General features: G+C 34.1%; 1 protein-coding gene and 1 long non-coding RNA gene across 2 annotated transcripts; both read right to left on the reverse strand.

Moving 5' to 3' along the window:
* Positions 1-506: 506 nt before the first annotated feature.
* Positions 507-1,499, reverse strand: LOC127847160 (uncharacterized). The gene is made up of 2 exons (XR_008033849.1): positions 1,404-1,499; positions 507-888 (listed from the first exon to the last, which is right to left on the reverse strand). It is a non-coding gene; the product is annotated as an uncharacterized LOC127847160 (long non-coding RNA).
* Positions 1,500-6,227: 4,728 nt separating this feature from the next.
* LOC127848018 (uncharacterized) lies at positions 6,228-17,868 on the reverse strand. Its single transcript, XM_052380297.1, has 10 exons — positions 17,709-17,868; positions 17,199-17,362; positions 15,904-16,170; positions 13,939-14,244; positions 13,509-13,814; positions 12,872-13,000; positions 12,316-12,525; positions 12,170-12,194; positions 11,729-11,847; positions 6,228-6,322 (listed from the first exon to the last, which is right to left on the reverse strand). Exons 1-10 carry the CDS (start codon positions 17,726-17,728, stop codon positions 6,228-6,230), a joined length of 1,641 nt encoding a protein of 546 aa, XP_052236257.1. The 5' UTR covers positions 17,729-17,868.
* Positions 17,869-21,336: the final 3,468 nt, after the last annotated feature.

Consider the following 21,336-nt stretch of genomic DNA (forward strand, 5'->3'; position numbering starts at 1 on the left):
GCCTTCAATTTACCGACACGGGCCTTTAATGGCCAAATTAGTTACCAATTAGTAAACAACTCACCTCTTTAATTATCATACAAACTGTGTAATTCACCGAAAGAGTAAATAAAGTCAGTTGAACACACAGTATATAATACGTGTGTTGTTCGTTGAATTCACAAAACCAGTAATGGCTTGCGAATATCCTTGTGTGTACTGTGCACGGAATGTTGGGGAAGAAGATAAAGCCATCTCATGCGATGAATGTGAAAGATGGCAGCATATGTCGTGTGAGACTGGTGTCAGTCTCCGACAGAATCGAAAAAATGATGAAAGGGAATGTCGTCGTTACGTGGAAATGCTGCGAATGTAGCCGACTAGTGGAAGTTCCACCAGAGGTACCGGCGATAGTGGATTTCCCGATAGATGTAACGCCAGAGGTACCGGAGATAGTGGAGATCCCTATGGATGTAATTTTCAATTGATAGTTATAATTTAAATATGCTATTATAAAAACTAATATATCATATTTTCATTGGATAGTTATAATTTAAATATTTTTATATAAAACCAATAAACATCATAGTTCACAACATATTTATTTTTTCCAGGATGGCATCGCAGAATCAACGGTCGAGCAGGGCGTCCCGACTTAGGGTTTTACGTGCTAGTCCCCCTGTTGCGCCGTGAGGCAGAAACAGTGGATCTGACAATCCGACTTGTGTCGGAGCACGCCCTGACTCGGGTACACCGGAAAATCTTCAAAGAAGTGCACGGGCGACTCTTCGAGATCTGGGAGAAGTTCGAAGACGATGACATGACAACTACTCAACTGCTGAGAGCGTGCAGCCATATCATCGGGCTGGGACCGAGCACAACCCAGGATGACATCCACGATGAGGACTTCTGAAATGCAATACATTGTATATATGATTTGTGTATGTATATGATAGGATAGTTGCTGTTGTATTGGTGTTTCTATATTTGTGTACTTTTGTATATGTGTATTAAAACCATGTTTGAATATTTATGTAATCAATCTAGATATTAACATGTATGCATGCTTTATTTTCTGATATTGTTAATTCTTTTGTTTAAAATGTAGGTATCCATTCACTTCTGATGTTGTTAATGTCAATTTATTGCAAATGTTTGAATATATTTATGTAATAAATCTAGATATTGTTAAAATTTATGTATGCATTCACTTTTGATATGGTTAATGTCAATTAATTGAAAATGTTTTAATATATTTATGTAATGTATTGTTAATGTATTATATGAAGCATTTAAATTGACTCTTAAACAATCTTGAAATAAAATGTAAAAAATGTTATTTTCCCATTGAACAGATGTTACAATCAAAGGTGCGAAAGTTTCCTGTTATGATTTCACACCTATACGGTATTATTCACACCTACCCGCCTATATATTATCAGTGGGACGAAACGTCCAATGCCCTCCTACACAAATATCAGTGGCACGAACTGGTAGTGGCACGAAACGTCCAGCACCCCCAATAAAATTATTCCCCTTGAATGTTAATGCATATTGATAGAACGAATTTATCAAACGTTATCAGGCATTTGTAATTTGAATAACATTGGATATTAAAAACGCACGTATATTAAAGATATTATCGGACAAATAGAATGCCATGTGAATACCAGTGTGTACTTACATTTATCCGACACGTCTCGGAAAGCCTCGCTGTGTAAACCTTTCCTAAACTCGTCGCACACAATAACTTAGATTTATGTCATGAATATCTAAACAACCACACTCGATCTGCACAAAAGACATGCATGTATACTTCGTATTGATATTCAAACACAATTATTACGTCGTTGTTTATAGATTTAGCGCCTAACTGTATATATATTGAATTAATAACGCGTAACGTCAGTTTCTTTGTTTCGTAGCAAGATGGAAGCTAGCCTAAGCGCTTTCATGACGTGACGTCACAATGTTTATCTTTGCGCGTGTGGTTTCCCAAACAAAATATTTAAACACAAAATACTCGAAAAGTTGTTTTTTCCCAGATATGCCGACAACGCCAACAGGTAGATCGCATTCTGGTTCATATACATGTCAAATTTCAGCAAACGTGTTCGGCCAGTTTTCAATTGACTCAAATCGCGACTATATGCCTCAGCTTAACGAAACTTAGCCCCCTTTATCATTCGTTCGAATGAACGTCATCAATGATGACGTCCAATACATCACTCATTCCATAATCATAACATATGCATCATAAATCAAAATTATCGTTTGAATGTTTACAAATTGTCTTCAAATAATATAAAATAAAATACGAACACTCATTAAAGCATTTGCAATGCTTAAATTTACAACAAACAATTATTCATAAGACAAAGGACATGTAAAGAAATTAAGAAGATTTTGCGACCAAAAGTGCTCACGTCAGCGCTACGCTCCTGAATTCCGCACTGTATCTCTAGCAGGTGTATATGCCTTATATACAATGTCCACACTGCAAGAACCAAGTTCCTGTTACTTCCTCATATCGAGCATGCTCAAAAGCTTTCTATGGTATTCATGTCCCATCCAGGTTTCTGTTGGTTCGCTACACGTTCAAGCAAATCCTCACCTTGCCTTGTCAGAATGTAGAGGACGTAGTAACGTTACTAAGATCTGAAAATAATGGCATTACGATTTAAATAACACAATTCTAAAACTCATGTTAAACCAGTTAATTGCATTAAAACTCACGCGCATGCTGATTCAAGACTAGCATTATTATCATTTATAAAGACATACGCAACTTAAATCACATACCAACATTCTTAACACGGGCCATGTATGCTATGAATGTGGAGGTCTCGAAGTGTTCGCAACATCATCATATGTACTGTTGAAGACATAGACCGGCATAAAAACAAATTACACGATTAAGATTAGATCATTTTGGGCAAAAGTTTTCTCATATGAATTCATAAATAATACATTTTGTTAAAATACCTTTCTTTCATTGCTGACTTTGTTTTTATCCATTATAAACCGGAGGCGCAGACAAGGGACACCAAAGCATACGCCCTTAAGTCATTGAGTGGAAACCGATGTTCTGCTTTACAAACGGTAAAACTTAACTTACAGTCCCCATTTTTAATGTAATATGCCATTCCTACCCCCTTGGTAGTAAATATCTATGTTCGAACTGTTTAACAATAGTTCCAGTTTTGCTTGATGTCGGTCGGTCGGTCGGTCGGTCGGTCTGTCTGTGTCAGTCAGTCGGTAGACCAGTTCGTTTCCGATCAATAACTTGTGAATATATCGACCGATTGTCTTGATACTTCACATGTGCCTTGGCCAGGGACAGTAGATGACCCCTATTGAAATTGAGGTTACTAGGTCAAAGGTCGAGGTCACTGCCACACTTAGTGTGAAAATCGTTTCCGATCAATAACTTGTCAACGAATTGACGGATTGGCTTGATCTTTCACGTGTGCATTGGACTTGGACAGTAGATAACCCCTTTTGAAATTGGGATCACTACAACAAAGTTCAAGGTCACTTTCACACCAAGAGTGAAAATGGTTTCCGATCAATAATTTGTGAACGGATTGGCTTGATACTTACCATGCGCAATGGCGTTGAACAGTAGATGATCTGTATTGAAATTGGGGTCACTAGGTCAAAGGTAAAGATCACTGTCACGCTAATTGTGTAATCATTTCCGATCAATAACTCGCCGACTGATTAACGAATTGGCTTGATACTTCTCATTGGCATTGAACAGTAGATGAACCCTATTTTAATTGGGGTCTCAAGGTCAACGTTCAAGGTCAGTGTTACAATAAGTGTGAACATCGTGTCCAATCAATAGCTCGTCAATGAATCGACCGATTGGCTAAATACGTTACATGTGCATTGGCCTTGGACAGTATATATCCAGTATTGAAATTGGGGAAATTTTGGTGGCTGAGTCAAACTTTTATGATAAGATTAACTATTATGGTCAGTTTTGTTTTTAAAAAATCCTGTGTCAAGGTCCTGTTTTGGAGTGGGAGTGGGGCATAAGTCTCCCACCATGGAGCTCTTGTAACCTACTGTTATACTGCAACAATTTGCTTATTATAAATGCAAAGACGATTACTTGTATAGTTAACAGGTAAAAGCACATTACCTTTCTGTTGGAATCGGCTGGTCGCCAATCACTAAAACATAACCTTTTTTAAGCAAGTACATTAAATCAGCTTTTCTATTTTGCAAACAAGTACCAAAAAGTGCAAATGATGAATCTCTGCTTTAACATTTAACTATGTCTATTACTTATACAGTGGTCTAAATGTTTTTGCTAGTTTTTCACAACGAATAATTGTAGTCACGAATGCGGAGAAGGTGTTGTGTATGCATTGGGACCGGGTGTCCGCGGTCTGATTTTCTCTTGGCCAGTTTCTTAATATCTTACCAAAGACACATACAACTGATTTCTCCCAGATTTCGGACATCTCAATTCACTAAAGTCTTACTAAACAAATGAGTGAATACACGTGAAGTTAAACTCAATGATAAAAACGTTATATATATAATGACTGATAAACATTCACCTGACAGCCAGTTATATGTATTTCTTCATAATTTTGTGAAACTCAAACACAAGAGATCGACATCTTACATTTGTTCAGGAAAATACACAATATGTAACGCTTAAGCATGATTAAAACTACCCCGACCCTTACAAACTAGAATATTTTAATAAACGTACAGATGTTTGAATTTATATTTGTGTGTAATGCTGATACTTGAGCTATAATTGTATCCCAATAAGCAACGAGAGCGCCGATGGCGCTGAAAGCATAGTTGCAAGATACAGGGAAGATGCTGCTGAAGTAAATGTTTAGGTCAAAATATACTAAATAGTTTCCTTATATGTTTCGATGTAAAAGCGACAACTTTGAGCGAAAATAAATGCAACATTTTGCACAAAGAGACCCCCATAACCATACCTTTTCTTGACGGGCATTCTTAGCTGAATCGATTTAAGCAAAAAAAAGATTTGTCATGTTCAAACCAAAAACAAATTCGACTCAAATCAAAATCGACTGTTTTTGCGCCTTTTTCGGCCGTTTTCTAGTGGATTGTAACCTTTTGCAGTGCCATTTTTTACTTTAATCTCCAACTTTATCCTATTTCAGGGATTAAGTAGTGAACACCTATGCTTCCCCTATCAATATCTCCAAACGATAAAACCAGAACAAAGTGTACAACATGCCTTCGAGGAAAATATGATGATTTGTTTAGAAAGTACAGCCCTTCATGACTCGATTATTTAGTATATTGTAGCCTTAACGATTGCTGACATCACGAGTCGCCCCCCTTGTTAACAAAATGCTCTATTTTTAGAAACGGGAATTCCAAATAGTGACGAATGTGAATGGTTACAAAATGACATAACTATGAAAATAAATACGTAGAATTACATTATTTCACGCATACCATTATGCAACCATCCGTTTTCTTTTCCGACTTGATACATTTACAGCTTTCCATTTAATATTTTACAGACACAGCACTCGTCCAGAATTCACGCGAATCCATTAAATCCGATGCAACATTTAAACCGTTAACTCTACTCGTAACGTAAATTTCTGGCTCAAAGTAAAACATTTTAACTTCAATTAACACATCTCTTACTTTTAAACTCTACTTCATCAAATCCATAGAAAGGCACGTCAGAATCCATGTCATAAATCAGAAAACATTCATCGTACTCCGCCATTTTTTACACATTTTCAAAGAATAAAAGTGCTTTATGCCCCACTTCCTGCTGAGAATATGTTTTAATTTCTATTTATAATTAACCGATGAAATGTTCCATATACTTTAACCAGGGCCTTATTAATTCAGTTATGTAAACATTTGACCTCTCACAGAACAGTAAACGAAGGAAATAGAAATTGGGATCCCATATAGATCTAAATTAGGTGTGAGGTCACTATCAACAAGAACAGAATTGTTTTACGAACGAAATTTGTTCTAGGTTATAAGAAGATTTTTTGACATAAAACGGTCTTAGAAAAATTCACTAAAAACGGTGTCAGTAATATTCTTGGAAGAAAACGTTAGAAAAACGTTTCCCCCCAAAAAATTGTAAGAATTACCATATGCTAAATTAAATAGATATTTCGTCTGATTTTTGATCAGGTAAGGCTTCAGAAAGGTTAACCGACCGATGTGGATTTTCAAAATGTGGTATATACCTTAAGCATAGGTGCAAGCACCTATGCTAAAAAAGCAAAACCGGTAATTCGCTGACCTGTTAGGCACTGTAAACATTTGTCGGATATTATCGAATCGGTGTCCGAACTACTGCTATCTGTAAAAATATGGGATAAAATAATGGCAAAACAATCTTATAAATGCATTAACTTATCGAATAGCTTTTAAATTAATGTATTAAGGCGAAACATGCTGATGTTGAATTGTTGCGTTTTCTATAATATCTCCTGATTCAGTCAGTATTACAATTAATAACAGCTAACAATCTACGAGTTCCAAAACAATGACGTTAACAATACAACGACTAACACACGGTGCTTAACCAATACGGATAATACTGGAAAAATTTGTACTATTCCGGATAATATCGGAAAATAAAGAAGGAAGAAAGAAAGAAGGTAAAAAGAAGGTAAAATGCAGGATGCGCCTAGTATTGGAAGCGAAATTAGCAACAAAACCGCGTTAAAATGCCAAATACTATTGCTCACAGAACATTATGGTATTTCAGCTAATGGTTTATTTAAAAATTCGTTATGTAAATAAAACCTTTTTATCAAAACGAACGAAAACAAATGAACCATACCTACCTCATAGTCATGCAATAGTTTAAAACACTTGCTTTTTTGTAACTGGAGAGAAAAAACATATTATACTACTACTTAACATTGTTGTTATAGTCATTCAGAATTTTAATGAAATTGTAGGAAATTGCTGGCAACTTCAAAAACGTGAGTATTTGCGTTTTTAAAGGATCGCATATTGATTCCAAGGGCACCGGATAACACACGAAACCAGAAAATACTGGTATCGGATAAAGTCCGGCAACACAACACTGTATAATACATGAAATCGATTGATACATGTGCAGAATATTACGTTCTTTTCAGCATGTTTTATAAACAAAATGTTCACATTCTATGTTCAACGTTTAATATAGTACTTAAAGTTAGTGACGAATTTTGAACTACCGGTATGGCTACACTTTCTAGCTATGTGCTTGTAACTGAAATATATTCATAACGCCATGCCTATATAGGTTTCTAGATTGTGGGAGACAAAAATCGTACCGTAATCATTAAACGCAGATATTTGTTACGCGTATTATTTCTTGTAAGAAAAGCTTATGATCTTAACATCCATGTATTGCGCGATAGACATTAAAGCATCCATGAAATGTCATTTCACTAGTACCACATGTCGTATATTTAAATTCCAATTAACCGCTAGATTTATTTACATTTTATTTTTATTTTTAGGAGTTGGCTGCATTAATGTAATTTGTTTGGGTGTGTATTTCTTTGTTTACAGAAATAATGCATTTGATTCATCGAAGCGCGGAAAGCCAATACGCTGCCACCCAAATGTGATGAATCGAAGATTCTACAGCCACCCACTCGTCTAGGCATAACATTGCAGGACAATAGGATAGTGTACATTTTATTCTGTCAACCTAAAAATAGACATTGAAGCTTACTTAATTAGGTTGGGTCAGTGTTCGAACCTGCAACTACCACATTAGGAGACCAAACTGTTCAACACAGAATATAACGAACTATGTTTGATACTGTAATAAACAATTTTATTCAGTAGAATGTTTTGGTTCATTCATGCTTGCATGGTTTATACCAAAAGTTTATTACTTTACAAACGCTTCAAGAATGTGCCTTTTAGAGTAATAGACATACACGTTTTAAACGTATAACTACAAAATTTCAACATATTTTGTACAATCAAATTCAATAATGTTAAACTTTACCTCAAATCATAGACTTTTGCCGAGTAGTGAAACTCTTTTTTTAATTAAATAAAATCTTTCTCTCAAATATTTTCTAAAATTAATGACATATATAGAGAAATGAATACGCTTTTATTAAAATATTTCAGAGTTCATAACATTAATTTTTAAATTATGTCATTTAACGTTAAAATATGTCTGAAATCTGTATATATATGTACATTGTAAACATGACAAGATAAGGGAAATCATCTATTTATGTTGATATATTTTTATTGATATGAACACTGTCTACTAACAGTATTAATAAAATATTTATGGAACTCGACAAATACAGGATTCCAATAAGTAGTGCACTGTATACGACTGTCGGCACAGCTTCACTATTTTTATAAGAGTGATAAATGATTCGGTCTACCCACATGCACATATTCAATTACATATTTCCAAACAGTATTGAACTACCGGTTAATCTCTATAATTTCATTAATATTGGCCTTGACAGACTTCAACACAATCTATAGACAATAACAATACACAACAAAAATTATAATTATGTTTTGGTATCTACAACAAACTTTAAATTTTGTTGCAAAAATGTTTTTACAAGCTTAAACATATATCTTCCAAATATGTGGCTTACTAAATATCGTGTAAAGCCAGTTGTTGTCTTATATTTGTTGTCACATAGTTTGCACTCATATAATTATTATTGCCGACAACAATTTCAACTGAACATTCAACATGTAAACGAGTATCTAATGGTTGCTCGGTGGCTTTTTAATCTTCATGATTGTTGCAGTCCAACTCAAACAATAAATTATCCACTCAAGACTCAACATTGTATCTGTCTTCATTACTATGGGTAACAGTTACAGATAAAAACACACAACTCTCCTGCTTCTCTGCAGTCTCTGCAGTTAAAACCGAAAAAAAACATCGGTCGGTCGTGACATTCTGAAATGAATTATCATAATTATAGCAATTGACATGTGCTAGTGTTCCGACGTCATGGGTGTGAGCCTATCAACTGGCACACTTTTCATCCGTGGTTACTTTACACATGTCATGGGCATAGCAATTAATCAAAGCAGGATAAATTGTTCCAATAAAGTTTAAAGTTGATGATAATCATAAATTGTACAATTACTCAGTCCACTGCTATATCATATCCAAGAAATATCTAACAGTAGCCATATGTCCATTTAATTAACTTATCAACTGACACTATACTTACCATATTCCATCTCAAACTTCAAAGTAAGATGTTAGGGCACTGAAGTCTGAAACAAAAAGAATACAGTTATGAGTGAATTATGAAATGAAAACTTGTGTATGTTAAACATACATCGTGTACAAATAAAAGAGATACTAGCTATAAATGTTGATAATTACTTAATCCATAAACGACAAATACCAAACTTTTTGTGCATTTGAAGAGCGCAATTGTAAACAAGGGAAGTATCACGATTGGGGAAGTATCTATGTAAATCTAAACCTAAGGTTACAAACAACTTATTTCCCCTAATATTAAATGTAATAATCAATTATAATTATAATTCCACAAAAGTAAACAAAACTGGTTAAAAAAGACTAATCATATTTTACAGTTAACACTGCTGAACTGGTCTTAAAACTTTCTTTTTCAAATTGTTATCGAATCGTGTACATGTATATACATTTTATATTTTAACAATCAACGGGTTCTTATATGTTATAAGTATTATTGCTGAATCGGTTGTTCAACAATAGCACGCGTTCTACATCAGAAATTTTAAGAACCAATACCATGTGTAACCTTTAATGCCTACCTTTTTCAGTGAAGGGTCAAGGGATCTTTCATGCGATAAGACAGTGGTAAGGGCTGAGGGACGAGAAGTAACAGACCCATTTCCCTTATCAATATAAAATCAAGAAATTCTTAAAATGATTACCATATTAGCAGAATCCAATACATTTTTTAAACGTGCTATACATGTTCTTCATTAGTCTCGGCTATTATCCGGTGCCTACTTCATGCATTATCCGGTGCCAGCAATCGACATATAATTTAGATGTTTTTTCTACAAACTAAACCGTCACTCATCATGGCAATGATTAAACAATAATTATCCTGCCGTTTTCATCAGGAAACTAGCTCCGAAATTTGAATTTCATTGTTAAGGGGTGTTGCGGCAGTTTATTTAACCGAGGATATATTTATAGCAAAACCGATGATGCTATTATCACAACGCAATATTTTTGTTATCAGTAGCATCAGAAATGAGCAAGTTGGTTCATAATACAACTGTCAGTGGTTCGATCCCAGGTGGGGTTAACTTTTTTGTCATACTTTCTTTTCTGTCTTTAATTGTATTCTTGTTTTATACTGGAGTTCTTTAGTCCTGTTGTTTACATTTATCAATTTAAAGCATTTAATCCAAATGTGAAAACATGCCGAAATATGTTAACAAGTAACGTTACATGTAAGTTACTAATGATTAAGGTCGAGTTTGATACTGTATTGTCTTATGTTTGTGATTAAATATTGTTTTTTCTTAATGTCTTTTGGTAAGCTGTTGTGATTCCAGTTACGACTGTAAACAATTTCTAAGGTTTATGCATATTTCTTAAAATCTATGTGCCGGTACTTGGGATTTGCCTAATGGCTGTATTTTATTAAATTTGAAGTAGACGGTAGGGATTGTTAAAACAAAAAATCTCTGTTAAAAGTGCAGTGACCCACTATTTTATTTGTGTGTTATGATGACAATACGTAGATGAACATATCTGAGCAGTTTCGCAGAATTCTATTTGACAGAAAAAAAATTAAATTCCATTTATGTGGTTACAAAAGTAAAAAAATTACGTTTTTTGGGTGACATAAAAATTAAAAAAAAAAATTTCTTAAAATCTAACGTGTGTACTCCATTTTTTTGGTAGTGTGTGGTTTAATTAAATGGTATATTATGTAGTTTAGCTTATATAATATCTACATGTTGCCAATTTCATAGGTTATTAATTATTTTTACGCAATTAGAGATTTTTCAGTTATAATGAAAAAGTACAGGTTATATAATGGTGAATAAAATCAAAACAAGGCCGGTGACCCCATGTTTTTATTTCATTTTTCATATAGTATTTGTATATATATCTTAAATATAAATTTTGGACAAAATCTATTTGATGGAAAAAAAATCAGCTAAACTGCCACAACACCCCTTAATATGGACCAATATCTGCATTTTACTTCCGTTTCAACAGGTTTTGTGCATAAACTGTTGGACAATATAGGTTCCCACTGCATAATGACGTTTTTTGTTACTGAGCACGAGTATACAATTTACTGAATGAATGTCTTACTTGTTCCGTGGAATATTGGTTTGGTAAAAAATGTTAACGTTAATAAGAGAATTTTGAAATAAAAGAACGCACTTACCTCAAAACAATCAATATATTTCTGATACGATCCGGTGCTGTTTCGGGTATTATCCGGAAACGTTCAAATGAAATCCGTATTGGTTAGGCACCGTGTTACAGTACTAGTAATTTGGCCACGGCTAATGCTACTGTCACAAGATGTATTATTACTGACACTATAACATATACTACTACTACTAGTATTAGTAGTAGTAATAAGACAAGTTCGACTAATTCTACTTTTTCAATTACTACCACCACTGAGATGAAGAGCAACACATGTCTTTGCATAGCCACCACAACATTATCTGTTTGTAAGCTTCAATTTGTTTTATATCAAATGAGATATAACTCTTGAACAAAACTTACGACAGCACCCAGTGACGTATTCGTCCATGTCACCTTCAGCAACCTCTGCCATAGAGTTGTACTGATCCTCAGCCTGGTTTCTAGTGCGATCCAGGAATTCATAAGCGACTTTATTGGCCCTGTGATTTGTTCAACGCTAATTACTAAGACAAGTCGAACATAATTCGCAATGATCTGTTGTATGTATACTCAAAAGATACAATGTACTGTGCACAGAAAGTACGACAATTCTGCTTGTGATTGTTATTATATGATTTTAATAAAACACTTTCCGAAGTTATATTGTTGATGACGTGTTTATGACTAATACAATCGATATAAAAGCAAATGAACCGAAAAAACATTCGATTTTTACCATTATTATACTTAAAAATTTCATCAGGCAATGAATGCATACTGAAGAAAACAACATCAATAAAATCAAACAGATAAATAACATACGTTTCAGTCTTCACACGAATTGTATCTGAAAATAATAAAACACGCTTGTATATCATGCCATACTAGCAACTGTGGTTAGCGTGGAAGAACTTCAACCAACGTCTTGCTGAGGCCGTGACATGATAATGAGTATCTTACACACGTACCACGGGGATTTGTTTCACCAATAACTTGAGAGGGGGATGATTCAAAACGGCCACTGTTAGCGTCTTGTAGATTGATGCATGAGGTTGTTCTGCTCATCCTAATGCAGTCGTAATGGTCTTCGTCGCCTGATAATATAAGCGCGGTTGCATTGCCCACCGTATTCATAGAGCTCGGAGAAATTGGCACGTTAATACGTTTGTTATTGATCTCTGCAAGCAAACATTGCCTCAGTACATTGAGTTCTTGAGCTTTGTTAGGATTGATACTTGTATTTTACCGCATTGATAGTTAAGCAGTGCAAAACTCATTCTATATTGTTTCAATAAATATTCGTCAACGATTTTACACGTCTTATGATGATGTATGGTATAGATTATTTACGTTTAACCAACACACAATTGTGCTGTGATTATCTAACTGAGGTATACATTAAATAAACGTTATTTGATTCCATTTCTTCCAGTCGTAAATATTTGCTTAAGAAGATATATTCAATAAATAATAGAAAGTTAGAATTATGTCAAGTGATTCAGCATATAAGATACTTATTCTTACCCCCGTGTATCTCACCCAGAAGTGACCTTTTCGTATACATTCGCAGCATAACGCCTATACATACGATAAGCACCGCCACCGAACCGACGATATACGCAACAACGACTTCGAGTCCCGTTGCTTTTGAAACTAATACAGACATAAACGGCTAAAGAATAGTATAATTGTGTTATATTTATACCGTTTTTATATGTTGACAACATATTAAAAGATAAGACATGGTATAAACTTTTTTGAAAACGTCTACAAATATTTACTATTATTTATTAAGCACTTCTGTAAAACGACAATTGGCTTCCAATCAGATTTTGGGAAAACAAAAGAATGCCAAAATGAAGAAAACAAATTATACGGAGAACATGTTTATTCTGAAATAATCTTTTTCATGATTAAAGTATCGATTTCACGACATTGCAACAACACGTTTATAAAATGTTTGAGTTTGTTTTGCCTCAACGATGGCTTATGCATACATAATAATTTTACTTTTGCAGTTATAAATGTATTGCTATATTATATTCATCGCTAAACTGTGACATGTTTAAGGGATAGAATCTATCATCATTTGGAAAATGATTCACACAATAACATCGCCACTCAATCAAGACAAAAACACAGACACTAAAGCTATACTTACACGACAATGTCCTGAACGTTAATGACGGTGCGATGGAGTAATTGCCAGTCGATAAATTTGCAATCAGTTTAGCTTCATATTGAGTATCTGGACGCAGGTTCATCAGCTGGAAATCCAGCTGCGTCACCTTCCTGTTGATATCTGCAATATCATTGATCCATTCTGTCTGTTCACTGGTCTTGTAAAGCAGAAAGCACGTCTTGTTCTCCACTACGTGGAACAACGCATCGTCAGCAAGAATCCATCGCAAGTTGGCTGATGTTTCATTTTGTGTTACCAAATACGCTTGCATGATTTTTGCAATTTCTGAAACAAACGATACGTGTCAAACCTTATAGCAGTTTAGTATCATGTTACTTTTTCTTCCGTTTTGTCGATATCAAATGTATAAAGCGTATTGATATAAACAACGCAACGTTTGACCAATTACCGTGTAACTGTTTGATAATTAAATGTAGAGTTCTAGACTTCTCGCCAAAACGGTTGGAAGTTACACAGGTGTATTTCCCAGAATGATGGCTGCCAAGAGTAGAAATGCCATAACAAAGATAAGTGCTGTTGACAGTCGCTAACGTCTCGTTCCTTTGATTGTCTCCAACATTGGTTATTAACGTAAGCGTCGGCGCTGGATTACCATCGCCAAAACAATGAATAGTTACATTGCCCGTTTCTACGAGTGTCACCTCCTTCTCTTCGATCATGCCATTGATGAAGAAACGTGTGACTGTTGTCGGGTCTACAAACAAGGATTTACATAGAGAAGAATGTTTATTAACATTGTTTAACACATGCTACACAATCGGATGAGTTAAAATTTTAAACAGCGATATTTAATGTGTCGATATATATTTTATAATAGTAGTGCAGTCAATTTAGTGAAAATTAAACTCCAAAGCTATTATTAGCTGAGAAGTTCTTCTTAATCTATGAAAGTGTTTTATTGAAAAATAAATAAATAACTAATTGCCTTTACAATACAGGGCTATACATGCACCATAAACATTAAACATAAACCAATGATTACAGTTGGGGTCATCGCATTAGAAAGGTTTATTCAAAGCATTGAGGTTTTTAACTTGTTTGATGCCTAGCCTCCCCGCACACGTAGCCTAGATTTCTTCACAACATACATAAGTAAGCAAACATTAATCTTAAATTATTGTAATGCGCATTACAAAACAATACACTAGAATAATAATTCGTTTAAATTTCAATTTAATTACTAAATGCTCAAGCTAGACGATAACAACAGCATTATAACTTGTTAGCACCATGGATTGAACAAAGTACAACTATCAGCTTAAACCCTTTTTGTTGGCAACATATCAGACTCTGGCATCAAGTTGGTATTCCAGATCACCACAAGGCATCGTCGGAAATAGAATTAATACAAGGTGGGAAATGCGCGATTGCATTGCTTGGAATATTACGCATAATACGCATAATACCTATATTGTTAATAATCACAACACAGTGCAAAGAACATGTAGCCCCTTCATCCTGTACGCACGTGTTACATGATGGTTTTAAATTTGCCTGATATTTCCATACAACTATTTCTATTTCCATTTGGAACAGAGTATTTTTTGCTGCGTCCATAATTTAATCGGAAAATATAAACTACAAACCATTATCAGAAGAGTTGTACTACCATGCGTAAGTCTATAAATACAAATTGTGACAGCCTCCTTTTATTAAGTCTCCGAATTAATGGGCCTTTTCACGTTTTGGTAAAAGACAAAATAAAAAAATAATAAATTAATAAAAATTTTCAGATTCGCAAATTTTCTTTGTAGTTATGATAATTGGGAGAAAACCAGTAATATCGAACATTAAAAATGCTCTAAAATATCCATACTATACATCTTTTGACGATTTAAAAACCTGAAAATTATATAGCGTTGCAACGCGAAAAAAAGAATAATTTGGAGAGTTCTGTTGTTGCCGTTATATTTTATGATACTACCAGAATTGCTTATATAATGTATACAATATATCAGTCATTGTATGACCATGGATGGCCGAGTGGGCTAGGCGATAGACTTGCACCAGAGGTCAGTGGTTCGAGCCAAGTTGATGGTTACTTTTGTTCCTTTCTTTAATTGTATTCTTATTTTTTACAGGAGCTTTTAGATCTAATGTTTACATGTGTCAATAGAAAGCATTTATTGACAACCTCAATACATGCCAACATCTGTGAAAAGGTCTCTTTAAAATGGTAAAGTCCAGATTACTAGTTTAAAATCAGTTTTAAGGCATGTCACGCCTCGCTATTTAAAATAAAATTTATAAATATCATACATATGTCTACAGGTGTATTTTATCAAATTAACATTTATGACGGTAATAAAAACGGAGATTGACATTTTGAGATTAAAAGCCTTTATGTACTCACACAAGACTATCAGTCGAAGAGTGCCTGTGTGGTTACCAACAAAGGCCAGTTCATCTTTATCAAATAGGTTAGTTGCTTCACATGTGTAATTTCCAGCATCATGCCTGCTAATATGTGTTATTACAAGTTGCTTATGCGGAAACACTACATTCCCTTTGCTCCAACGTATGTTAGATGTTCTCGGGTTACCCGGAATAATAGTACATTCCTCACGAATCGTTGCGTTCTCGGCAATCTCTGTGTATTTGTCAACAACCGTCGGTGGATCTGGCGAAGTGTATTAAAAAAAGGCAATTAAAACATATGTATCGATCACATATATATCTTATTGTTTACCAGTTATTACAATAACTAAGCTAAAATGTCAAGTCGGACATATTTAGTATAAAGAAGTGAAACGTACATTTTACAAAAGTTTCTACGATATTGCCTAAATACGAAAGGTTAAAATATCGCGAAACATTTAATTTTTTATACAAATGCATCAATGTGAGCAAAATAATGAAATAAAGTGTTGTAAGTCTAAGGCTGTGAATGTATAATTTAGCAAAATAATGAAATAAAGTGGTGTAAGTCCAAGGCTCTGAATGGATAATGTACTATTTTAAAATAGACATTGTAATTTGTTTAGTAAATATAAGTACATAGGTTACAATAGCTTGATTCACAATTGAGAAACGAGGACAAATATATTTTATCTTTTTAAAATGTAAGTGCTCCTTACACGATCCAAAATCATAATTTGTTTGAATCAAAGCAATTACTTAATATTCGTATACATATAATATTTTTTAAATAGTTCAATTCTTTATTTAGCGCAAAGCCTTGTTTTACTTGAATGAGCAGGAACGAAGTTATTACATAACTTCCTTCGCTAGCAAATTCAAAAATAAACATAATGAAAATACTCATATCAGGTGTATACATAAAAAGCTCCATTATATATAATCAGCACGTAAATGATCGGAATTTTTTCCAAGTTAATAAGCGCACTGCATGTGTTCTAATTTTCGTAAGTGACCTTTACCGCATATATTGCTTCCCCACACGATTTAAGATTTTACATCCTGCTACATTGACAATGATGCCATCGTACCTACATGTACATTGAATCCTAATGCTAATAGTTTAAAGTGATATTAAGGGCATTTTTCACTGTTGAATTGAGCTGAAAAGAATTAACAGGTCAAAAGAGTTAGTTGAAAGGTGGTAACTGACCAAGTATCTGCAACTCATCTTGCTACTAGTTGTTTGTAAAAAAATATATATTATATTCGATATTTTACATGACTCACCCAGTGCTCTCAGCAGAAATGATCCGTAAAACAAAATGGTGTCTTTGTGTCGTATGAACGAATCTGCACTTAAACTAAATTTAGGTTCACATTGTACGAAAGTACGGATGATATTCAAATGCATTATTTTTCTCTTTCCGGGACATTGTTTTAGTATCTTGATGCTGCATTATGAAGTGAAAACACCAAAGATAAACAATGGTTGCCATAGACACTTATAAACTGTTAGATGCCCATAATATCACCTTAATTTCCTGTGATTGTGTTTTCGAATCTAATCTCAATACGTGATTAATATATTTAGCTAAAACCTTTTATTGTGGATTGTTGCAACAGCGAACTTAACCTAGACCTAAACCATCAAATATACAACGCCATGTTATATGATATCTTTGTTTGATAAATTGATATAAGACTTTATTAACAAAAGACAATTCGTTCTCGACTTATTTAAACTTTATCAAACTCGAAATCAAGTTTACCAAAGCAAGTAAATAAAATACTACTTACACAACACAAAAATCGTCCATTGTGCTATTTTCCGTGCGTCATGTTCACAATAGACAATTGAGCCGTTTTCCCTTCTTGTGAATGACGCATTTATGACGGACTCACCATTGTGGTTGATTTTTATTTGACCTCCGATAAACTGTGCCTCTTCAACGCCGTTCATCGTATGCCAGTGAAAATTGTGCAACTCTCTCATTGGGTACTCAGATATACCATTTGAACAATTAAGGGAAACGGTGTTGTTTTCTCTTGTATATATAACGCTATGCTTAGTTTTTAATACGCCTTTCGTAGATTCACGCCACAAGTTATCTGTTGTTTTTTTGTTTTATAAAGAGGAAAACTGTTGTAAGTTGACATATATTGTAAATTTCGATTATCAAAATAAATAAATATATAAATAAAATATAGATAATATGATCGTCTTTAAAAACAATATCGATACATAAATTTGAATTTATTTTCCATAAAACGCATGCTTACACACTTATTGATACAAAATGAATGAACTATATCATATATATATATATGTTTTATAGATTGTGGTATATATAGGTCGACTCTTAGAGATAATACGCCATTCATTGGAACATATTTAACACGCAAATGAAAGCGCTTCACGGTTTACCTTGAGTGAGGATTTGTGAAACGTTGCTGTACATCAGTGCTTTATCAAAAGGAATAGCGCACTTCCAGTCCACTGCACCAGAAGTCGCTGTGGCATTGCATCCAGCAAGACCTTGATCAATACATCTGCACTGCATGTCATATGGCAGATACGCAGGTGTAATCTGACATCCTTGTTTACCGTTTGTTATGTCTACAATCTCGTAAAAACTAGATCGAGAATCGTTTTTACTAAATAACATCATTGATGAGCTTTGATCCGCTGACCAGGAGCACAGTAATTCATATTTGTTTGAATCAAAGAATCTTTTAAGTAACGTCACGTTTGTTGATGCTGTAAAGTATATAACAAGACCAGATATAAAACATTCATATTTTCCCCAAACATAATCAATATCGTTTACTATTATTAATTTAATGTGTAATTGAACAAGATTAGTCGAGTTCTAGAACAAATATAATAAAAATAAAGAGTGCACTGAAAAAGCGGTTATTTAATTTTCACAATTAAACTCCTTCCATGACCAAGGCGTATAGTAAGAACAAAATTGTCAACCAGTTGCTTGCTCGAAAGTGCTTTAAAACTGACGCGCAAACTTTCAATCAAAGTAGACATAATGCATTCCTACTAATGTGCAGAAGTCAAAATATCACATAATCGATTATTCAATTAATCATTTTTATGCTTACCTACAATATGCATCTGTATAAGCAGATACATGTATATCACAAGTCCCATGTCTCAATTATAATAGTTTTCTATTGTTGCAACTGGAAGATGTGTCTTCATCTGACTCTTACAATACGGAAATTTTATGAAACCACATGATCAGGAAATTATCCGATTGAGAACAATCATGTCGTTTGTTTATCTTCAATATAAACATAAACATTATTATACTGTTTATAAAACGACAGATATTGGTGCTATGCTATCATTAGTTTGTAATTAAGTATATTTGCAATATACAAACGTATACCTTTTGAGATTTCTTGCGTTTTTATTTTATCGAACTCGTGAAATACAAGTATATCATTAAAGGGCCCATATCGTATTACGAAGTTTCAGTGGGATAAAATGCAAACGATTAATTAAAAGAAAGGAATGCATAAATCTGATATCGGATCACAATACTAATTCCCTTTGATATTTACAAACTCGCGATATCAGTGGCACTTGAATAGTGCCAAGGGAAAAGATGCCGTTACGAGAAGTTTTGTGCGACCGAGTTTAGATTTGCACTTGCTCGCCGTGGGCATCTAGATAATGAAGAGTGTGGTTTGCAAAACTGTGTCATTATTTTTTTGTTAAACCGACGATGTAGTAAGTTTATATTGTCCCATCTATGGTCAGTATCTTCTACATATTCAAACTACAGAATGCTCAAAGCGTGAAAAAGACGGTACCATAGTAAATCGCCAAACTAAAGAGATCTATTACGCGTTTCGACAAAAAAGATATCATATCACTCTGGCTCGAACAACAACACGTAGACTTTTGCAGTGTGAAAGAAATAAACAAAGCAGATGAGTACAGTGTTTTAGGGCTTTCTTTATACTCTTGAAAAGTAAGCTCTAGAGTAAGGCTAAGTGCCCTTGAGATGTAAAGAAGACCCGATGTTTACATAAACAAATCTTCCCTCATACATAACCAAACTGTTTGGAGCTAATGGGAATGCTTAGATATATCGCTTATTTACAAGCTTATTTACATCGTATACCACTAAAGGAGCTGACCGTGAAGCCCTATATCACAGATAAACGGTATCGTCCAGGTTGATATGTACCACTCAAACATTGTAAATAGAATTCCTACCGGATATATACACAGATTTATAACACAAATCTGAAAGGAAATAAGGAATTAAGTTGTGAAGGAAACTCAAATAGTCAATGCCCTCTCGCAATGAACGATTTTTGGTGTTGCACTACTGGTTACCATCGATGATGTAATTTTCATGAAGAATCAATCAATTGTGAAATAGTCATTGTTTTAATGGGTCATATTAGTGTATAAATAGATATGCTTGTCACTCGTGTGCTGTGTATTCAGTTGTATAATTAGTAATATTAAACGCATCTCACGTCTTATGAAATCCTCTCCCCTCAAATCGTTGTAATACATTTGTAGATTGGATTGATCGTAAAGAGTGCTAATTTGAAGCTCATGTCGCGTCTAATGTAGCGTTCATACGCAATAGTTTGTTATACTAGTAAGGTAACGAAATGACGTCTATTTGTTAATTATATAACAGTTATACACCAACAGTGTATGGTAAGTCAAAACCTGTTGGAAAAATGAATAGGAATAGATTAAATTGCAATTTTGTCTTTCGTCTTAATCAAGTCAATTGGGGGAGTAAATCATTGGTGAACATCGCCCATAGCTCTGATAATTGTAATATAACATTAACTTGAGATCCTGTACAACGTTCTTCTAATTATGCCTCTAGGGTTATTACATGTACCAGGGATCACATATCTATGTCTATAACAGTGAAATGGAAGTCACCGACGATATGTCATGTAAATTAAACATGGTTATGTCCCTAAAACACTGCACACTACAATGGTCTGTATTTAAAGTTAGGTATTATACCGGTATTTCTCTATACAAGCACGTTCTTTGTGGGCGACTTCCTGTTTTGTGTTTTTACAAAAAATTGTTTTCGAAAACATTTGCTTTGTACACGATAAAAATACTTTTCTTTGAAATGTGAGTATCAGGCAAAATCAATTTGACTTTCCGATTAATGTCGATGAACCGCGAATTTTAACCCATTTATGCCTCGTAGACTCTCCCATCCTTCTAAATTGGATTTTTTTTTCCAAAAATTAGGGATTTCTAGTATATTCATTTCTAAATTTAGAATATTTCTTACAGAAATTCCTGTAAGCAAACAGCACAGACCCAGATGAGACGCCGCATCATGCGGCGTCTCATCTGGGTCTTTGCTGTTTGCCAAGGCTTTTTTTTCTAAACGTTAGGCATAAATGGGTT

This window comes from Dreissena polymorpha, chromosome 10 (genome assembly GCF_020536995.1).
Source record: "Dreissena polymorpha isolate Duluth1 chromosome 10, UMN_Dpol_1.0, whole genome shotgun sequence".
Classification (NCBI taxonomy): domain Eukaryota; kingdom Metazoa; phylum Mollusca; class Bivalvia; order Myida; family Dreissenidae; genus Dreissena; species Dreissena polymorpha.